The following is a 19,609-nucleotide window of genomic DNA, read 5'->3' on the forward strand; positions in this document are numbered from 1 at the left end:
AAAAGGCCTTGCTGGGCCCTTCTCTGGACTGCAGCCCCAGCCTCATCCACTAGATGCAGCCCAAGGAGGTGGAGAGGGCACTGGGGGTGCATTAGGGAGGAACTGGCCTAACAGCTTCACAGGTTAGGAGAGCCAGGCCACGAGGGGCGGGTGTTCTCCACGGCTCCCTCCCTTACCCCTTCAGGCCCGAGGATGTGGTAGAAGGGGATATGTGGTCCTGCTGTGATCACCCTGAGCTAGAACTGCACTGTTACGTGCATGCCCATACCTGGTCCTTTCTGGAACTCTCCACGCCTCTGTACCTGGTCCTTTCTGGAACTCTCCACGCCTCTGTACCTGGTCCTTTCTGGAACTCTCCACGCCTCTGTACCTGGTCCTTTCTGGAACTCTCCACGCCTCTGTACCTGGTCCTTTCTGGAACTCTCCCCCATGTTGCCCATGAGAGACAGCTGGTCCCTGCAGGCCCTGAAGGGCACGGTAATGGCCTCTGTGGTTTCAATCTTTGAAGATTGAAGAGAGGAAGCTCTCCAGGGAAACGCAAGGGCTGCACTGTCCCCTGCGCTGAGCTGACGTAGCATCTTTTCTGTCAGGATTGCTTCAGTACGGTTCCCACACCCCCACTCTGATACAAGGAGTCAACAGAAACGTTCCCTCCATTGTCAACACCTGGCAGGAAATTTCTGGGCAGAAAGTTGGGCAGATTGGTCTGGTCCTGTGGGCCTAAACAAGCAGACCCCTGCAGCCAGGGCACAGCAAGTGACCACAGTGACCACGGCCAACTGCTTTAGAAACATCTTTTCCTCTTCCCCGAGTCCCTGGCCCCTTCCCTGCTCTCTGACCACCTGTGTGTTTACACCTCCTTCACTTTTACCTTACCTCTTCCTTCACTTGTCTTTCTCCTCTGCTGGAGACATTCCCATAAATCCCTGGCCTGCCCCAGTAACCCCCTGTGCCCCAGCCTTCTTCCCAGATCACAAGGGGGTCTCTGCAGGTGCCAGGTTCTCTGCCTGGAGTGCTCTAGCCCACTTCTGTGCCCCAAAGCTGGATGCCCTTCTCCAGAAGGCCTTTAGGGACACCCCCAAGATTGTCAGAGCACTTGTCACTCTGGGTGTGATTAGCCATGTCCACGCTTTGTGCCCCACCCTTCTGTGGGACCCCAAGGAAGGGTGGCGACCTTGTCACCTCTGCTATCTCCCCAGCACCTCCAGGAGGAAGGCCCTGCAGTAGGGGCTCAGTAGATGTGTGAGGAATTTTCACTTGTGGTGAAAATTATGGCCCCCAGTCCCCAAAGCAGAGATCACCCAGAAGCGGGGTGCCTCCTGGGGAAGTAGCGAGACCCCCCACCACTTATGAGGTGCTCACTCTGGATCAGGCCTGTGTTCAGCAAAGTGCTCGAAGGGAGGTGAGGAAGGCAAGGGAGGAAGGTTGCTGGAGCCAGAATGCTCCCAGCAGACAGGGACGCAGGAAGGTTGCTGGAGCCAGACATGCTCCCAGCAGACAGGGACGCAGGAAGGTTGCTGCAGCCAGACATGCTCCCAGCAGACAGGAAGCACTCTGATCCAAGGGCCCCCTGCTCGAACCGTAGACCCACCTAGGGGACAATCCTGTGCTTAGTTCTCCTGGTGGCCAGAGACAGTCGTGCCTCATCACTGTCACACGCTCCGGAAGTCCTATCTGACCCCAAAACCCTCACAAGGCATCAGCCAGTGAAGGCTGTTTGGGGCCCGAGGGTTTGTTCTCGTCTTGGAAGGAACCTGGTAGGAGCCAGCAACAGAAAAATCCCAGGTCAAAGCTGGGCAGGTCTGCAGAAAGACCCTCATGCCAGGCAGAGAAGGTCTGGGCACAGGAAAGAATCAGAGCTGGGATGTAGAGGGCAGGACTGAGGGTTTGGGTTATTTCATGCTGCATAACAGGAATTCCATTTTTTAAAGTAATAACCATTTATCATCTCTTCTGAGCTTATGATTTGACTGTTCTGCTCCATGGTTAGCGGCTGGGGTACTGGGATGACTGTCCCAGGGTCCAAAATGGCCCAACTCACATGACTGGCAGTTGGTCCTGGCCTCAGCCTGGGTGCTTGGCAGGGCCTTGCCACGTGGTAGCTTGGGCTCCCTCACAGCATGGTGGCTGGTTTCCAAGAAGGGATATTTCAAAAGATAAGCCCCAATATGTAAACATTTATCAAGCCTCCATTTACATCGTATTTGCTACAATGGGACATTTTGGCCAAACGTCCCACTGGGCAAAAACATCCCACAGAGTCAGCGTGGGAAGGGACTCCATACGAGGGTGAACAACCCCAAAGCCTGATGCTTTGGGGGCCACCAGAGGGAACTACCACTTCCCTTTTGTCCTGAAGCAAGGGTAGGGCTTTCTTGTCATGAAACAGCTCCTTGCCCCAACCTTTGACACTTGCACTCACATGGGGGTGCTTCCTCGGGAAAGCCTGCTTTGGGCTCTCCAGCTGGGTCAGGTCACCTTTGTCCCTATCTCGGTCTCCTGTGAGGCATCACTGAAGTTATAATTCTCCCTTCCGTCCTGGCCCACCGAGAGGCATCTGAACGAACAAGCAGCTCGTCACACAATGCAGCCTCTCATGACGTTGCTCATAGCTGGTATTTTACACTTGGGTTCCCTGAGAAGGAGAGTCCAGAGCTGGGCGCACCCTGACTCTGACCCCAGTGAGCACCGGCATCAGTTCAAACACACGTGTGGTGAAAATCATGGCCCCCATTCCCCAAAGCAGAGGTCACCCAAAAGTGGGGTGCCTCCTAGGGAAGTAGCGAGACACCCCCCCAACTTACGGGGCACTCACTCTGGGTCGGTTCTGTGTTCAGCAAAGTGCTCGAAGGGAAGCTCATTTAATCACAGCCGTGCTCTGGGCTGAGTGTCACAACTGCCCTGTCCCTGTCTAACAGGTGAGGAGACCCAGGTGCAGAGAGCTGAAAGGCAGGACACTCCCGAGCACCTTCTCTTCTGCTCCCACCTCTGTGGTCTGACCCCTGAGAATCCTGCTCAGGCTCACCTCACCCTTGGAGCTCTGTGTCCCTCAGTTGATCCCAGCCCCATGCCCAGGGTTGTAACCCTGAAAAGGAGTTTATTTCCATGGCCCCTACTCGCAACTGTCCTCAGGGTCCCCGGCTGAGCCCTCTCTCTAGTGGCCGGCTCCCTGCACTTCCTGACTCCTTCCCAGCCCATTGCTGCAGCTTCACAGAGACGACAGCAGGGCCCATGACCCAGTCTCCTTCACCTTTGTGCTCCGGGTGCCCCCACCTCACCCTCCTCCCAGCCCTGCTGCTGGCCCCTGCGGGGAAGGGCAGGCCCCCAGGATCCATTTGAGCCCATGGGGGTGTGTCGGGGACCCCTCCTAGATGAACATCTCTCTGAAGGGATGTGGGGCATCTTAAGCCAGGAGAGCTAAGGTCACCGATGACCTAGGTAACTGAACAGAGCAGTGGACAGACAACTGGTGAAAGGCACCTGTTCAGACCCAGCTTGGTGGCCCACACCTGTAATCCCAGAACTCTGGGAGGCCGAGGCAGGAGGATCACTTGAACCCAGTTCAGACCCAGCTTGGTGGCCCACACCTGTAATCCCAGAACTCTGGGAGGCCGAGGCAGGAGGATCACATGAACCCAGTTCAGACCCTGCTTGGTGGCCCACACCTGTAATCCCAGAACTCTGGGAGGCCGAGGCAGGAGGATCACTTGAGCCCAGTTCAGACCCAGCTTGGTGGCCCACACCTGTAATCCCAGAACTCTGGGAGGCCGAGGCAGGAGGATCACTTGAGCCCAGTTCAGACCCAGCTTGGTGGCCCACACCTGTAATCCCAGAACTCTGGGAGGCTGAGGCAGGAGGATCACTTGAACCCAGGAGTTTGAGACAAGCCTGAGCAAGAGTGAGACCCTGTCTCTATAAACAATAGAAAAACTAGCCAGGTGTTGTGGCAGGTGCCTGTAGTCCCAACTACTTGGGAGGCTGAGGCAGGGGGATGGCTTGAACCCAGGAGTATGAGGCTACAGCAAGCGACGATGATGCCACTGCATTTTATCCCGGGTGACAGAATAAGACTCTGTCTCAAAAAAAAAATTTCAGATTTTCATCATTCACTAATTCTAACTCCTTCGTGCCCTCTGCTTTACCAGAGGCCCCTTTCCAGCCTGGCCCTCTGCCTTTCCCCAGGTATTCCTTCTACAGTCCACATAGGTGCCAGTGTGTTGGACAAGCAGCATAAGCCTTGGGGCTATGTGGGTGAGGCTGGACTGGGAGGCAGTTCTCCCCAGCTCTGGTAGCCCCAAGCCCCTGGAGATGCTGGCGGGTAGACAAGGAATTGGGGGCTGTAGGGCACTTCAGAGGGGACATGGTAATGGAGGGGCCCAGGGTAGGGGTGACAGAAGGCACGCAGGGAGGGGCTTTCAGAAGAAGAAGCATTCAGCTTGGAGAGGGATTCCTCCTCTCCTGCCAGAGAAGTGGCTCCTGGACCTGCTTTGCCTTTTGGACATTGGGTGGGCCCTGGGTCACCCCATTCCCCAGACCCCATGGCTTGGGGCACAGCGTGAGATGAGATCACTCCCCAGCAGCTCCCAGCCTCCTCTGCCATCTGCTGTGGTCTCCCAATGTCACCTCCCATATGTCAGGCCTTCCCCTGAGGGAAGCTGATGGACAGTTGGGATGTGTGCGGGCACACACCTCCTAACAGGCAATGCAGACCCTTCCTGGCCTCTTCCCCTTCATTCAGTGCCTCCCCAGCATGCAGGGCCACCAGCCACTTTTCTGAGCCTGCGCCCCTGGGCTGCTGTCAGCAGTCTCCCCCCGAGTCTTTTAGGACACATGGAGTGTGTCAGAGCAAAGCAGGCCCTGGGCTCTCTCTTCCCCATGGATGGATAGCACCCCTGGCCTGAGGGTGCCCTGGACCTCTGAGCACTGGAGGCCATAGCCTGGCCTGTCTCACTGGGCAGCTCTTGGGAACAAGCACATTTTGTCCTAGGCCCTTCGCTCTCTGGGAAGGCTGGCTACAGCAGCCAGGAGACTCCGCTGGGATAGCCCCCACCGCAGTGGCCTCATCAATAATGGATCGAGTGGAAGGCGGGCGGAATTACTGCTGCAGAGGGCCCCAGGCCTGAGAGGAAAGGCCCACACCCCACTTGTTTGGAACCCTCTTCCCACGGCCACAGTGAAAGGCAGGTTTCTCACTCAAAGGTTTCTCACCCACAGATCCCCATGCCCCACTCTGGGCTGGAGCAGGGCTGGAGAACAGCTGTACTGATGGCCCAGTTCTCTGATCTTGCCCCCAGCTCCCTGTGGCTGACAGATGACGGGTAACAGATGACAGATGATGGATGGAGGTCACATGGCCACCTCCTGGTTGAAGGGAGCCCTCGTCCAGCCTCCCAGGCTGGTGGGGATGCGGGTGCAGGCAGGGCAAAAAAGGAACAAGAAACAGCCCCAGAATCTGAGCCGGCCTCCTGGAAGTCTGAGGCAAGAAACCCGGCTGCCTGCATAGAGCCATGTCCAATGGTCCTGCCTGACCTCACAACATCCGAGAGACCTCACAACATCCGAGAGCACCGAGTGAGAACCCGGGAGGCTGGGCTCCAGTCTGGCCCCCCACTTCCTGCTGTGTGACATAACCCCTGTCTCTTGCTGGGGTTATGGCTGGGTACCTGGCAAGGGCTAGGTGGATGGAAGGTAGGAAGATGGGGCACCCTCATGGCAGGGCTACTGTGCCCACCTGTACAGCGCCTTTGGATGAATTATTAATAGAAAAAGGCACCCAAGCTGACCATGGTGGCTCATACCTGTAGTCCTAGCACTCAGGAAGGCCAAGAAGGAAGAATCACTTGAGCTCAGGAGTTCAAGACCAGCCTGAACAAGAGCAAGACTCCATCTCTACTAAAAATAGGAAAATTAGCCAGATACATGCCTATAGTTCCAGCTTAGGGCAGCTGAGGCAGTGGGATCACTTGAGCTCAGGAGTTTGAGGTTGTGGTGAGCTATGATGGCGCCCTACACCCTAGATGGGGTGACAGAAAGGAGTCTGTCTTAAAAATAATAATAATAATAATAATGCCATTCTTTATGAAAACGTGGAATTGCCTTATTATAACCCACAAATTCCATTCATTCCATTCTGAGATCTAGTTCCAAAAGAATTGAAAACAGGGACTCAACAAGCACAGTGTTTTATTATAATTAGTTTTAGCTTCTGTAGCAAAGTACCATAGTGTAGGTGGGGCTTTGTGCATATGTGTATGTTTTAAGGTCTTATTTTGTCACCCAGGCTGGAGTATATTGGTGTGATCATCACTCACTGGAACTTGAGAACCTCTAGGTTCAAGTCATCCTCCCACCTCACCTCCCTAGTAGCTGGGACACAGACGCGCACCACCACACTCAGCTAATTTATGATTATTTTTGTAGAAACAGAGTCTCACTATGTTTCCCAGGCTGGTCTTGAACTCCTGGCCTCAAGCAGTCCCCCTGCCTTGGCCTCTCAAAATGCTGAGATTATAGGTGTGAGCTATTGCGTTTGTTTTTTAAATATAACAGCTTTATTCAGACATAATTCAAATAGTGTACAATTTCAAATGTACAACTGAATGGATTTTAGTATATTCACAAGGTTGTACACCCATTCCTACAATCCAGTTCAAGAACATTTCATAACCCTCCAAGAAATTCCATACTCATTAGCATGAACTCCTCAACCTCTCCTCCCTGCCCCAGGCAACCACCATCTCCTTTCTGTCTCAATGGATTGTCCTAAAGTCTATTTTTTAATTTCTTTTTTTTTTTAATTTTTATTATTATTATTTTGTTTGTTTAGCAGCCCCGGAATATGTGGCTGGCACCCTAATCAGTGAGCTATAGGTGCCCATCCAAGTCTAATTTGTTGTTGTTGTTGTTGAGACAGAGTCTCCCTATGTCACCCTCAGTAGAGTGCTGTGGCATCACAGCTCACAGCAACCTCAAACTCTTGGACTTAAGCGATTCTCTTGCCTCAGCCTCCCAAGTAGCTGGGAGGCTACCACAACACCCGGCTATTTTTTGTTGCCGCTGTCATTGTTGTTTTTAGCTGGGCTGGGCTGGTTCAAAACTGCCAGCCTTGGTATATGTGGCTGGCACCGTAACCACTATGCTACAGGCACTGAGCCCCAAGTCTATTTAAGCAATAGCTACTGGGGCTCAGTGTCAGGGGACACCGGGGGGGACATTTGTGATAGTGGATGAACCTACATTGACTCATCATCACCCAAAGTCCATAGCTTACATTCTATGGGTTTGGATGAATGTTGATGACATGTACAACTTTCGTCCTTTCTTTTTTTCTTTTTTTTTTTTTTTTGAGACAGAGTCTCACTATGTTGCCCTCGGTAGACTACGGTGGCGTCACAGGTCACAGCAACCTCCAACTCCTGGGCTTAAGCGATTCTCTTGCCTCAGCCTCCCAGTAGCTGGGACTACAGGCGCCTGCCACAACGCCCGGCTATTTTTTTGTTGCTGCAGTTGGCCCCAGCCAGGTTCAAACCCGCCAGCCTTGGTGTATGTGGCTGGTGCTGTAACCATTGTGCTACGGGCGCCAAGACAGGATATACAACTTTCTATTTATCCTGTCACCTGTTGGGGGTGTTCATTCCCATGTCCAGGGTTTTGAGGCATCAGGTTCTCTCCAGCAGAGGGGACTGTTGGGTCCCAGCCCCTCCTGCCTATATGGGGAAAGGGCTGCCTTGGGGAAGGTTTACTGGAACGTGGCCTGGCCTTTAGGAGTCACCTGGGCTGTTGCTGAACGGGTGTGTGTATGTGTTGTTTCGGTTTTTTGTTTTTTTGGCCGGGGCTGGGTTAGAACCCGCCACCTCCGGTATATGGGGCCGGCACTCAACTCCTTTGAGCCACAGGCGCCTCCCATTGTTTCAGTTTTTAAATAAATGTATAGACCCTTAGAACCATACTCAGAAAATGAGGAAAATTGAGGGGGAACATCATCCAGATAAATCCCACTTGCCTGTCCTATTTTAGGTTCAAGATTTTAAAATATTAGCATCTATTGGGGGAGATGGAAATGTTTATTACCTAATTGTAGTAATGGTTTCAAAGTGTATACAGGCTCATGCCTGTAATCCCAGCACTCTGGGAGGCTGAGGCAGGCGGATCACTTGAGCTCACAAGTTCAAGACCAGCCTGAGCTACAGCAAGACCCATCTCTAAAAATAGCCGAGAGTTGTGGTGGGTGTCTGTAGTCCCGGTTACTCGGGAGACTGAGGCAAGAGAATCACTTGAACCCAGGAGTCTGAGGTTGCTGTGAGCTATGACCCCACTGCACTCTACCAGGGGCAACAAAGTAAGACTCTGTCTCAAAACAAAAAAAGAAAACAAAACTAAGTGTGTACAGATGCTAAAACTCATCAAATTGCACCCTTTAAATATGTACACTTGAATTATACCTCCACAAAGCTGTAAAAAATAAAAACAAAAATAACAGCTATTGGTTGTTCTAAATTGTAAGATAGACATTTTCATTATAGAGAATTAAGAAAAGCATAATGATCAAGAAAATAAATGCCACCCACTGCTTGGAGATAGCCGTGGAGCCCTTGGTGAACCCCCTCCACCTGCTGAACCCGGGGCAGCCTCAGGACCGTACTGCCTCCCGCCTCCACAGTGAAACTCTGGGGCCACCCATCTGATGCCAGAAGCACCCAGTGTCCTTCCATCTGCGGGCACAGCAGTGTCAGCTCAGGGCTCTGCCCTCCTCACTAAGTCCCCTCAGACTCCTGGATCCCTGTCACCTCCCTGGCCAGTCCCTTCTCTGTCTCTCTGCTGCTACTTCCCTCTTAGTCCAGCCTCTGCCCTTTCTCTACCATCCTCTTGCAGGCAGGGAAGAATCTCCTGCCCTGTGGCTATGAACAGCTATTCACTGGCGACACTTCAGTTTCTGTGTGTGGTCTGATTGCTTCTGGGTGAGCCCTAGGTACCTGCAGCCTCGCGTGGGCACACCTCCTCATCCAGGGCAGTCCGCAACCCATGGTCAGCCCTGTAGCTGGCCCTCCCTCGTTCTCGACACCCTCTCCATCTGTAAGCCCCACAGCTCTACTTCCAGAATGGTCCTGGAACTCAACCCTTTCTTTTTTTTTTTTTTTTAATTTGGCCGGGGCTGGGTTTGAACCCACCACCTCCGGCATATGGGACTGGCGCCCTACCTGCTGAGCCACAGGCGCTGCCCAACTCAACCCTTTCTTTCAGGCACCTTGCTTCTACTCAACTCTGGGTCACCAACACCTGCTACCTGGACAGCTGCCACAGCCCCCAGCTCTTCCCTTGCTCCTGCCTCTCATCTCCACCTCCCCAGAGCCCAGCAGGCTCCCACTGCCTCCCACACAGCCCCACCCAGCAGCCAGCATGGCTATTTAAATTTAAATTCATTTCTTCAGTTGCCCTAGCCACATCTTAGGTGCTGGGTGATCCCACGGGGCAGCTCATGGCTGCAGGGGTGGTTGTGCACATTACAGAACACACCCATCATGCTGGAAAGTTCTATCTGATCATGTAGGCTTGGGCTTTCCCATGCATTAAGAATAAAACCCAAGCTTCTTACAGGGCTACAGGGCCCTGCCTCACCTCTGATCTCACTTCCAAGCACACACACTGTCCTTCAAACACTCCTACAACCTTGAAGTCTCCTTGTCCTTTAGTCTCCCTGTTTCTTTCCTTTTTTGTTCCTTTTTTTTTTGCAGTTTTTGGCCGGGGCTGGGTTTGAACCAGCCACCTCTGGCATATGGGGCCAGTCCCCTACTCCTTTGAGCCACAGGCGCTGCCCCTTTTCTTTTTCTGAGACAGTCTTAAGCTGTCCCCCTGGGTAGAGTGCTGTGTCATCACAGCTCACAGCAACCTCAAACTCTTGGGTTTAAACGATTGTCTTGCCTCAGCCTCCTAAGTAGTTGGGAATATAGGCACCCACCACAACGCCCAGCTATTTTTTTTGGTTCAGTTGTCGTCGTTGTTTGGCAGGCCTGGGCTGGGTTCGAACCTGCCAGCTCTGGTGTATATGGCTGGTGCCCTATCTTCTGAGCTACAGACGCTGAGCCTGTCTCACTGCTTCTTTTTTTTGTAGAGACAGAGTCTCACTTTATGGCCCTCGGTAGAGTGCCGTGGCCTCACACGGCTCACAGCAACCTCCAACTCCTGGGCTTAAGCGATTCTCTTGCCTCAGCCTCCCGAGTAGCTGGGACTACAGGCACCCGCCACAACGCCTGGCTATTTTTTGGTTGCAGTTTGGCCGGGGCCGGGTTTGAACCCACCACCCTCGGTATATGGGGCCGGAGCCCTACCGACTGAGCCACAGGCGCCGCCCTGTCTGTTTCTTATCCTCAGAACCAGCTTAAGTGTCACTGCAGCACCCCCCTCATCCGCAGCACGGCACACACACCTCTGCTGTGGCCTGGCTCTGACTGCCTTATCATTCCCTTCCCCCACCTGTGTCTCCCTCCTTGGGCTGTGCGCCCTCCAGGCCACACACGGGTTTGCTCCGGTGCCCTTGCACCTTGTAGCACTTGGGGGACATGCAGGAATGAGACAAATAGGTCTGTGTCCTTGCAGAGTTTAGATCTAGCTAAGACAGACACCAAATGTAGGATTACAGAGTTCAATGTATGTCTGTGGACCTTGTGACTCTTCTTGCTCCTCTGGGAGTGGGGTAGATGATAAGACAGCTCTGCAGGAATGGGCCAGAGGCTTAGGGTGGGAGCTCTTTCTGAGGAGTCCTAAGGATGGAGTAACGTCCTTGGGACCAGAAGAGGATGCCCCAAGGGAGAAAAAGCCATTGTCTGGACATGTCCTTGCACCCAACAACCAGCCATTTGTTATGACAAGAGAACAGAGCCTGTAAACTCAAACCAAACAACTTCAGAGTTTCTGAAGTGACTTTGCTTGTGTATAGTATAAAATATTTAAAGTGTGGCTGAGCTGGACTCTATGAACCAGAGAAAGTGACTTCTCACTGACAGATGAACCACCCCTGCAGAGTATGCCCCTTTCTTTCCCAGGCATTTGGTGGTACTGTGAGCCCCGATGAGTCCCCAAATCCCCCTGAAAACTAAGAGGCCTGGTCAGCAAGGGAATAAAACAGTTTGTGTTTTTAGGATTCTTTCTGCTAATGGCCAGCAAATGGGGGTTCTGGAAGCCTGGGTTTTTGCTTTGCCTGGACCACTCACTAGGGGACCTCAGCAGGTCACTGGGAGAAGGCAGCTAATACTAACCATGACCCTGTGAAGTCAGGATTTATTATACCCACTTTAAAGAACAGGCCACTGAGGATGAGAGCTCTGCTCAGAATCACAGTGCTTTCTGCCCCACTGCCCCAAAGTCAGTATCCTCATCTCAGTATCCTCCTCTGCAAAATGGGCATTTTACAGCCTGCCCTGGCAGGGAAGAGGATTGCTTGCTCCAAGACAAAGTGGCAGCAGGTGGGAAAGGCCTGCAGAGGGCAGCAGTGAGCTGTGCAGAGGCCACCCTGCCTAGAAGCCAGGCCTCAGCGTTTCAGCAGCACTCACCTTCTCCTAGGGTGCTAACATTAACAGGCCACCTTATTGGACTGTGTTCTGTGTGTGCCATTTTAAACATGGCACTCACATTTTACAGAGGAGGACAGAACCGAGGCTCACAAACTTGAAATTGGTGAACTGCGTGGCTTTTGAATTATATCTCAATAAAGCTGCTATATTACAAAATAAAAACCGACCAGGAGCAGTGGCTCATGCCTGTAATCCCAGAACTTCAGGAGGCTGAGACAGGAGGGTCACTTGAGACCAGACTGGACAACATAGTGAGTCCCATCACAGGTCACAGACTGATTCCAAGCCTAGCCCTGGGATCTGTTCCTTTAGGCTGTGTAAAAAAGCTTGTGCTCTGGGTGGCACTGGAATTGAGGGCAGGAAATGAACCTTTTACATCCACGCAGGGACAACAGGCCTGGGAGGTGGATGGTCCTATTCTCATTTTAATTCCCAGGAAACCAAGGCAGAGAAAGAAAGGTAGTCAGGAGACTCAAGCCCAGTTCTATTGCCAAATCCTGTTTCCGTTCTTCCCCTTCACTCAGCAGCCTGGTTTGGGTATTTTCAATTTTTGCCCTTTGGGGCTCCCTACACAGTGCTGTCTCCCATGTGTCTCAGATCTCTGGATGTCCCTAGAGAATGACCAATTATTTCACTCCCTGTCACTGGGGGTGTCCAAGTCTCCCACTCAGTCCTGTGGGTCAGGGTGAAGGCTGGTGATTCCCTTAGAGGGAGACTAACCCGGTAAGTTCTGACTTGGGCAGTCCCTGGAAAAGCTACGCTGGTTTCTGAGCTTACGAGAGGCCAGGGCATAAACACACAGCTCAGGACGCAGGTAGGCAGGGGTGGGTGTAGGGTGACCTCGGGAGAAATTCCTATTTGTTATCCAGCATGTCGTGTCTCTACGACAATCCCTTGAGGCGGTGGTTGCTTCATCATCCAACCAGGGATCCAATCCATATCACCAAAGGTCTGTTGGACACAGAGGCTGCTGGCGTTGGTGATCCAACCTGCCGGGTCCCGGCCCCTAGCGTGCCCACCTCTGACGGAAATGAGGAGCCAGGTGTTCCTGTTGCCAGGACCTCTGGCCTGGGAAGGTCTCTCTGTACCAGAGGAGCCGGTTTTATTTTATATGGTGGATTCCTGGGCTGCGAGTTGGAGAGTCGGTGTCGCCGCCGTCGGGGCCTCAGTTTCCCCAAGCGCGCAGGGATGGAGAGAAGGCAGCAGGTCGGTGGGGGAGCGGCCTCCGCGGCGCCCTCGCGGTTCCCGCGGCGCGGCCCCTTTAAGAGGCCCGCCGGCTCCGCCAGTCGCGCCGCGGCCACCGCCCCCCGGCCCACCCCTTCCTGCGGCGCGGAGTGCGGGCCGGGCGGCAGCGCTGCGAGAGCGGTCGGGCCGACCGTAGCGCCGGGGGAGGCGGCGGCCGCGGGGCTGGGGGGGCATCGCGGGAGCGAGAGGAACGGAGCGCGGGCCGCCGCCGCGGGGTAGCGCTGCGGCCCCGAGCCTGGGACAGCGCCGCCCCGCGCCGCGGAGACCGCACACAATAGCGGCGCGCGCAGCCCCGCGCCCTTCCCCCTGCGCGCCCCGCCCCCTGCGCGCGCCCCGCCCCGCGCCGCCTCACCTGCCGCCCGGGAGGGGGCGGGCATTGTTCGCTGCCGCCGCCGCCGCTGCTGCCGCCACCGCTGCGCCGGGCCATGGGGGCCGCCGGGCACCCGGGGCCTGGCCTGGCGAGGCCCGCCGCGCCGCCGCTGAGCGCGCAGGTGAGGCCGGCCCCGCCATGGTGGACCCCGTGGGCTTCGCGGAGGCGTGGAAGGCGCAGTTCCCGGACTCGGAACCGCCGCGCATGGAGCCGCCGCACATGGAGCCGCCGCGCATGTCGGTGGGCGACATCGAGCAGGAGCTGGAGCGCTGCAAGGCCTCCATCCGGCGCCTGGAGCAGGAGGTGAACCAGGAGCGCTTCCGCATGATCTGCCTGCAGACGCTGCTGGCCAAGGAGAGGAAGAGCTACGACCGGCAGCGCTGGGGCTTCCGGCGCGCGGCGCAGCCCCCCGACGGCGCCGCCGAGCCCCGCGCGCCCCTGCCGCGCCCGCAGCCCGCGCCCGCGGACGGAGCGGACCCGCCGCCCGCCGAAGAGCCGGAGGCCCGGCCCGACGGAGAGGGCTCCCCGGGCAAGGCCAGGCCCGGCGCAGCCCGCAGGCCCGGGGCCGCCGCGTCGGCGGACCGGGACGACAGGGGGCCCCCCACCAGCGTGGCGGCGCTCAGGTCCAACTTCGAGAGGATCCGCAAGGGCCACGGCCAGCCCGCGGCGACGGACGCCGACAAGCCCTTCTACGTCAACGTGGAGTTTCACCACGAGCGCGGCCTGGTGAAGGTCAACGACAAAGAGGTGTCGGACCGGATCAGCTCCCTGGGCACCCAGGCCATGCAGCTGGAGCGCAAGAAGTCCCAGCAGGGCCCCGGGCAGGGCGCGGGGGACACGCCCAGGCCCGCGTACCGGGGGCGCGCCTCGGAGAGCGGTTGCGGCGTCGACGGCGACTACGAGGACGCCGAGTTGAACCCTCGCTTCCTGAAGGACAACCTGATCAACGCCAATGGCGGAGGCAGACCCCCTTGGCCGCCCCTGGAGTACCAGCCCTACCAGAGCATCTACGTCGGGGGCCTGATGGGGGATGGGGAGGGCAGGGGCCCCCTCCTGCGCAGCCAGAGCACCTCGGAGCAGGAGAAGCGCCTCACCTGGCCGCGCAGGTCCTACTCCCCCCGGAGCTTTGAGGACTGTGGAGGCGGCTACACCCCGGACTGCAGCTCCAACGAGAACCTCACGTCCAGCGAGGAGGACTTCTCCTCCGGCCAGTCCAGCCGCGTGTCTTCCAGCCCCACCACCTACCGCATGTTCCGGGACAAGAGCCGCTCACCCTCGCAGAACTCGCAGCAGTCCTTTGACAGCAGCAGCCCCCCGACGCCGCAGTGCCACAAGCGACACCGGCACTGCCAGATTGTCGTGTCGGAGGCCACCATCGTGGGCGTCCGCAAGACCGGGCAGATCTGGCCCAGCGATGGAGACGGCGCCTTCCATGGAGAGGCAGGTGGGTACTCGGGCCGCCATGTACGGGCGCACCTGTACCAGGGCAGAAAACCACCTGGGGGTGGGGGCGCGAAAGGGGAAGTGGTGGAGAGAGGAGTGGGTGGTACTTTGGGGAGTGATTTTTGTTCAAGTGCTGGTCTGCGCCTGATGGAACTTCAGCACCTCTTCCCTCCTGAATGCAGATTCTCAGTACTTGGAATGGCATTGGGTTGGAGGGGGAAGATGGGAAATGGCTTGTTCCTTTAGTCCGAGGAGGGCGTCTGCTTCTTGCAGGTACAGCCTGTGAGTTAGGTAGAATGCCCTGGGTGGTAATCTCCCTGCCCTGTAAGCAGTGAGGATGGTGTAAAGCTGGAGTCATCTTTGCTGCTTGGATTGGTTGCTTTTAGGAGATCCTGATTGGTATCCTGGGCAGTCCCCCACCACCCAACAATTCCTTTCCTCGATAGCTGCTTCTAGGTCATGAAAGGGTCAGGCTCTCTTGCTAGCTGCCAGCCCAGAAAGCAAGTCATCACAGGTGAAAATAGAAATTAGAAGGAAGTGAGGTGACAGGCAGTTCTGACTCAGTGGTACCCGGAGCTTCAGGGGGGTAAAGATTTTATCCAGAGCTGAAGCAGAGCCACACCCGTTGTGATTCTCCTTGGCTTTCTTTGATGGGAGTCGTCTCTCCCCATCACTTACTCACCCACAGGTTCCTCCATACATGTTAACCCAGCCCTGTTTGCTGAGTCTCCAGTGTGCTTCAAAATGATCACCCACAGGTGCTTATTTGGGGCTCCCAATCCATGATCAGGCCCTGGCCCTAGGATTAAACCTCGGGTGCATACAGACAGCATTTGTCTGTCTGGAGTGCAGGCACCGTTTGTGTTTGGGGTAAGAAAAGGGTGGGCAGGCTGGGGTGTGTGAGGCAGTTGGGAATCCCTTGGAGTCCTGGCCCCTGTTGGGCTGATCTGGTTTTCTGCTCCATTGATTTTTCTTTTTCTGCTGATGAAGTTGGATGTGCTCTGTTTGTCAGAATCCTCTTGAAACAAGTGGGGCTGTTTTTGGCTGTGTGGAGCTGCCTTTTAGCGACCAGCACTCTGTCCTGTTTGTATTAGGTACTTCCAGTTTGTAGCTGGGGTTGGCTGGGCTCAGACCTGCAGCCTCATTCCCTAAGTCCCTAGTGGGCGGGGATGGTTGTCATGTTCAGCAGCCTGCTTTGCTGGTACATCAGCTCATTTGGGGGGCTGGAGGACTGCCTTGTGGTTTCTGGGCACCAGCCTTGTCCGGCCAACTGTGGGCCAGCTTGAACTGACCCCTCAGCCCCATGGTGTGAGAGAATGTTGTTAATAAAGAATAAAATGAGAGGTTTTCGTGGAGACCTGCGATCTGAAATGGTATTCTCTTGCTGGTGGGAATTCTGGGTTTCCAGAAAGTTGGGGCCCGGCCTTTCCTCCATAGATGTGGCCATGCTGCCCACCACTTCATCAGACCCCAATGCAAGTCAGCAGGTGAAAATAGGAACCGTGGTTCTCAACCTTCCTAATGCTGAGACCCTTTAATACAGTTCCTCATGTTGTGGTGACTCCCAGCCACAAAATTATTTTCATACACCTGTATTTGTACTGGTGATGTATTTGTGATGGTTTTAGGCGACCCCTGTGAAAGGGTTGTTTGACCCCCAAAGGAGTAGCGACCCACAGGTTGAGAACCACTGAATTAGGAGGAAAGGTGGCCTGGAGCCTGGAGTCACACAGGTTCTCAGGAGTCACACAGGTTCTCGGGAGCTCACTGAGGGGTTAATTTTACCCCTTGGACCCAATTGCAGGACTTTCTGGATCCTTCGCTGAATATCCCGAAGGTTCCATGTTCTCTTTCCTAATAGGTTTTGTCTTTTCCCTAAGACACTTGAGGATTAAGGTTATTTAAACATCATTTAAAAGAGATTACATTTTTCCCCTCAGTTTTTTTATAAAGGCATAATGTTTCGAGGGCACTTACAGGTTCACAGCAAAATTGACAACCGCACAGCCACCAGAGAGGTGCGTTTGTTAGAGCTCATGAACCTGCTTTGACCCATCATTATCACTTCAAGTCCATAGTTGACATTCTGGCTCACCATTGTACAATTCCGCCCCAGTTTGGATCCTGTTAGGTTTTTAAGCTCCTAGTGGTTTTAGCCCTGGGAGCCTTTACACTCTGCCCAGCCATCTCCTCTGATGTTTGACCATGTGTGGCTGGCAGGAAAAGAGGGTTCCCGCGCCGGCTCAGCCATCTGTCTCTGTCCAACTATTTACTGATGTTCTTTAGATGGCTGTGGAGCCTGCTAGGCCGAAAAGGAACAGTGAGGAAAATCCCGCTGGGGTGAGGGGGTGGAAGTCAGCCTAACGCTTTGCAGTGGCAGACCTGGCAGCCTGGCTCCAATCACTTCATAGTTAATCCGTGTCATGAGTGAGCTGTCCTGTTTCTGAGTTGAGGGCCCCTGATATTGAAGGAAAGGAGGTAAAACCATCATATGCTGCTCTTTGCTAGGTGTGGGTGCCTGATGCACGGTCTTTCACGGGATGCCTGCTGACAAAGTGGAGACAAAACTATGATGTGACAGCTGGGATTCCCAGGCCCTGTGTGAATATAGAGCCATTCTTTTTGGAATGTGGTGGTTGTGCAAGCTCTCTTCCCTGCACCGTCCAGGGATCCTTCCAGCTCCTTGCACCCAGGGCTTGCCTATGGGGTAAGACATTTGGCTATGAGCCCTGGTATGTGCAAGCCCTTCTCTTTGGATCGTGTGGGCCCCTTGAAGGGAAAGTGTGGTCCTTGCCTCTTGGGAGCTTATAAGTTAATGGGAGGGATGCGTGTATTCATGTTCAGAGGGGAGTGAAACCTGGGGGGCTTCTGGAAGCATCAGGACTGGACAAGAAAGACCCTTGATCAACCAGCATAAGTCCAAAGTCAGAAATTGGGGTGAGCCTTCCGCCCTGAGGAGCAGTATCAGCAAAGGCTTGGGGGCACCCCCATCTTCCCTGTGATTCTGAATTGTATTTTTTTTTTTTTTTACACATATGATTTCCCATTTTAACCTTTTTTTTTTTTTTTTTTTTTTTTTTTTGTTAGAGACAGAGTCTCACTTTATTGCCCTCGGTAGAGTGCTATGGCATCCCCCAGCTCACAGCAACCTCCAGTTCCTGGTCTTAGGTGATTCTCTTGCCTCAGCCTCCCAAGTAGCTGGGACTACAGGCACCTGCCACAATGCCCAGCTATTTTTTTTTTGTTGTTGCTGTTGCAGTTGTCATTGTTTAGCTGACCCAGGCTGGGTTCGGACCCGCCAGCCTGGGTGTACGTGGCCAGCACTGTAACCACTGTGCTATAGGCACCCGCCACAACACCCGGCTATTTTTTTGTTGCAGTTCAGCTGGGGCCGGGTTTGAACCTGCCACCCTCGGTATATGGGGCCGGCGCCCCATTTTAACCATTTTTAAACATTCACAGAGTTGTGCAGCCATCATCCTCATCCCTCTCTAAAACTTTTTCATCTTCCCCAGCTGAACTCATTAAACAGTAACTTCCGAGCCCTTGACAGCCACCATTCTTCTTTCTGTCTCTGAGTTTTTGATTCCTCTGGGTATTCACCTAAGTGGAATCCTACAGGATTTGTCTCTTTGTGGTTGGTTAATTTCCCCGTACTCATGTCTTCAAACTTCCTGCCAGTGGTAGCCTGGACAGTGTGCTTTTTGAAGGCAGGAATCTCTGGTTCACTTCCAGGTCTCCCACGGAGCCTGGCTCCAAGCCCCACACACAGCATATACAGGAAGGTCCCTTCCTCCTTTTCCTTTTCAAGGCTCATGGGGTCAGGACTGGAAAATTGTGCTGGTCTCTGGGAAGTGACTTGTCAACTCCTCCCAATTTTATCCCTGTATTTTAATTTTCCTTTCATAGGACCTCCGTGAGCCTTTTTGGGGGGGAGAAAGCTAGACAACCCAAGATCCTTTCTCTGTCTCTCTCTCTTTTTTTTCAAGAGGCTTCAGACAACAGCTATTTATTATTTCTCACAGTTCTCCGGTTGGCTAGGCAGTTCTGATCTGAGCTGACTTGGGTGAAACTGTAGCATAGGGAAGCCTCACTCCCATATTCTCTGATGATAGGCTGTTTGGTGAGGGGTGGGGGGCTCTCCTATACATTTGTCCTGTACTTGGCTTGGGGGTCAGGCAATGCACCAGACATTTCTCCTCCTTCTATTATTATTTTTAGTTGGCACCCATAATAATCATGTGTATTTGTGGAGGTAACAGTATGATATTTAGATACATACGTGTAACATATAATGATCAAAGTGGGATATTTTAGCATATTTCTCACCTCAAACATTTGTCGTTTCTTTGTGTTTTAAAGAGACAGGGTCTTGCACTTGTTCAGGCTGGTCTGGAACTCCTGAGCTCACGGGCTCCTCCTGCTTCAGCCTTCTAGAGTGCTAGGATCACAGGCGTGAGCCATTGTGCCCGGCCTTTGTGTTGGCGGTTTGAGGAATTCTCAGTCCAGATGTGTGGCCCTGTGTGCCCCTCTGTCCTTCTCCAGCATCAGCTGTGAGATGTGACCTTCACATCTTCTGTTGCTTCATGCCCTGTGTTTTCGCATTTTATTAAGCAGCTTAATTTGCCCTTTGGAGTCTGGCGGTGTGTTGGCGCCAGAATGACCATTGCTTTGTTTTCCCCTTGGGTGACGGACTGGACTGGCAGCCAGTTTGAGTGAGTAACTGGGCAGTGAAAGGTCACCCAGGGCCAGCGTCAGCTCCTCAGTCATCTCTATAGACCAGAGCCCTGTGGCTGCCTCTATAATGAACACAGGCACCTCTGCGGGAACAGAGGCAGAGTGGGCAGATCTGGGTGGGGCCCGAGACCGCTGACGTCACCAGTGGGATGGCAGCAGAGTCTAGATCACATTCTACGAGGCTTCCCCAGCTCAGGGAGGTTGTCTAGTTTGGGGAACAGAAGGAAGCATCCCGAAACATTTCACT

The 19,609-nt window shown here is 54.2% G+C and overlaps 2 protein-coding genes across 2 annotated transcripts in view; one reads left to right on the forward strand and one right to left on the reverse strand.

Annotated features, from left to right (window-relative positions):
* The window catches only part of LOC128584234 (LHFPL tetraspan subfamily member 7 protein-like), a 169,789-nt gene that overhangs the window by 90,351 nt on the left and 59,829 nt on the right, over positions 1 to 19,609 (reverse strand). The gene's annotated exons all lie outside the window — the stretch shown is intronic.
* Positions 13,283 to 14,970, forward strand: LOC128584222 (breakpoint cluster region protein-like). Its single transcript, XM_053589271.1, has one exon. The coding sequence runs from the start codon at positions 13,321 to 13,323 to the stop codon at positions 14,869 to 14,871; it is 1,551 nt and encodes a 516-aa protein (XP_053445246.1). The 5' UTR covers positions 13,283 to 13,320; the 3' UTR covers positions 14,872 to 14,970.

This window comes from Nycticebus coucang, chromosome 4, assembly GCF_027406575.1.
Source record: "Nycticebus coucang isolate mNycCou1 chromosome 4, mNycCou1.pri, whole genome shotgun sequence".
Lineage (NCBI taxonomy): Eukaryota > Metazoa > Chordata > Mammalia > Primates > Lorisidae > Nycticebus > Nycticebus coucang.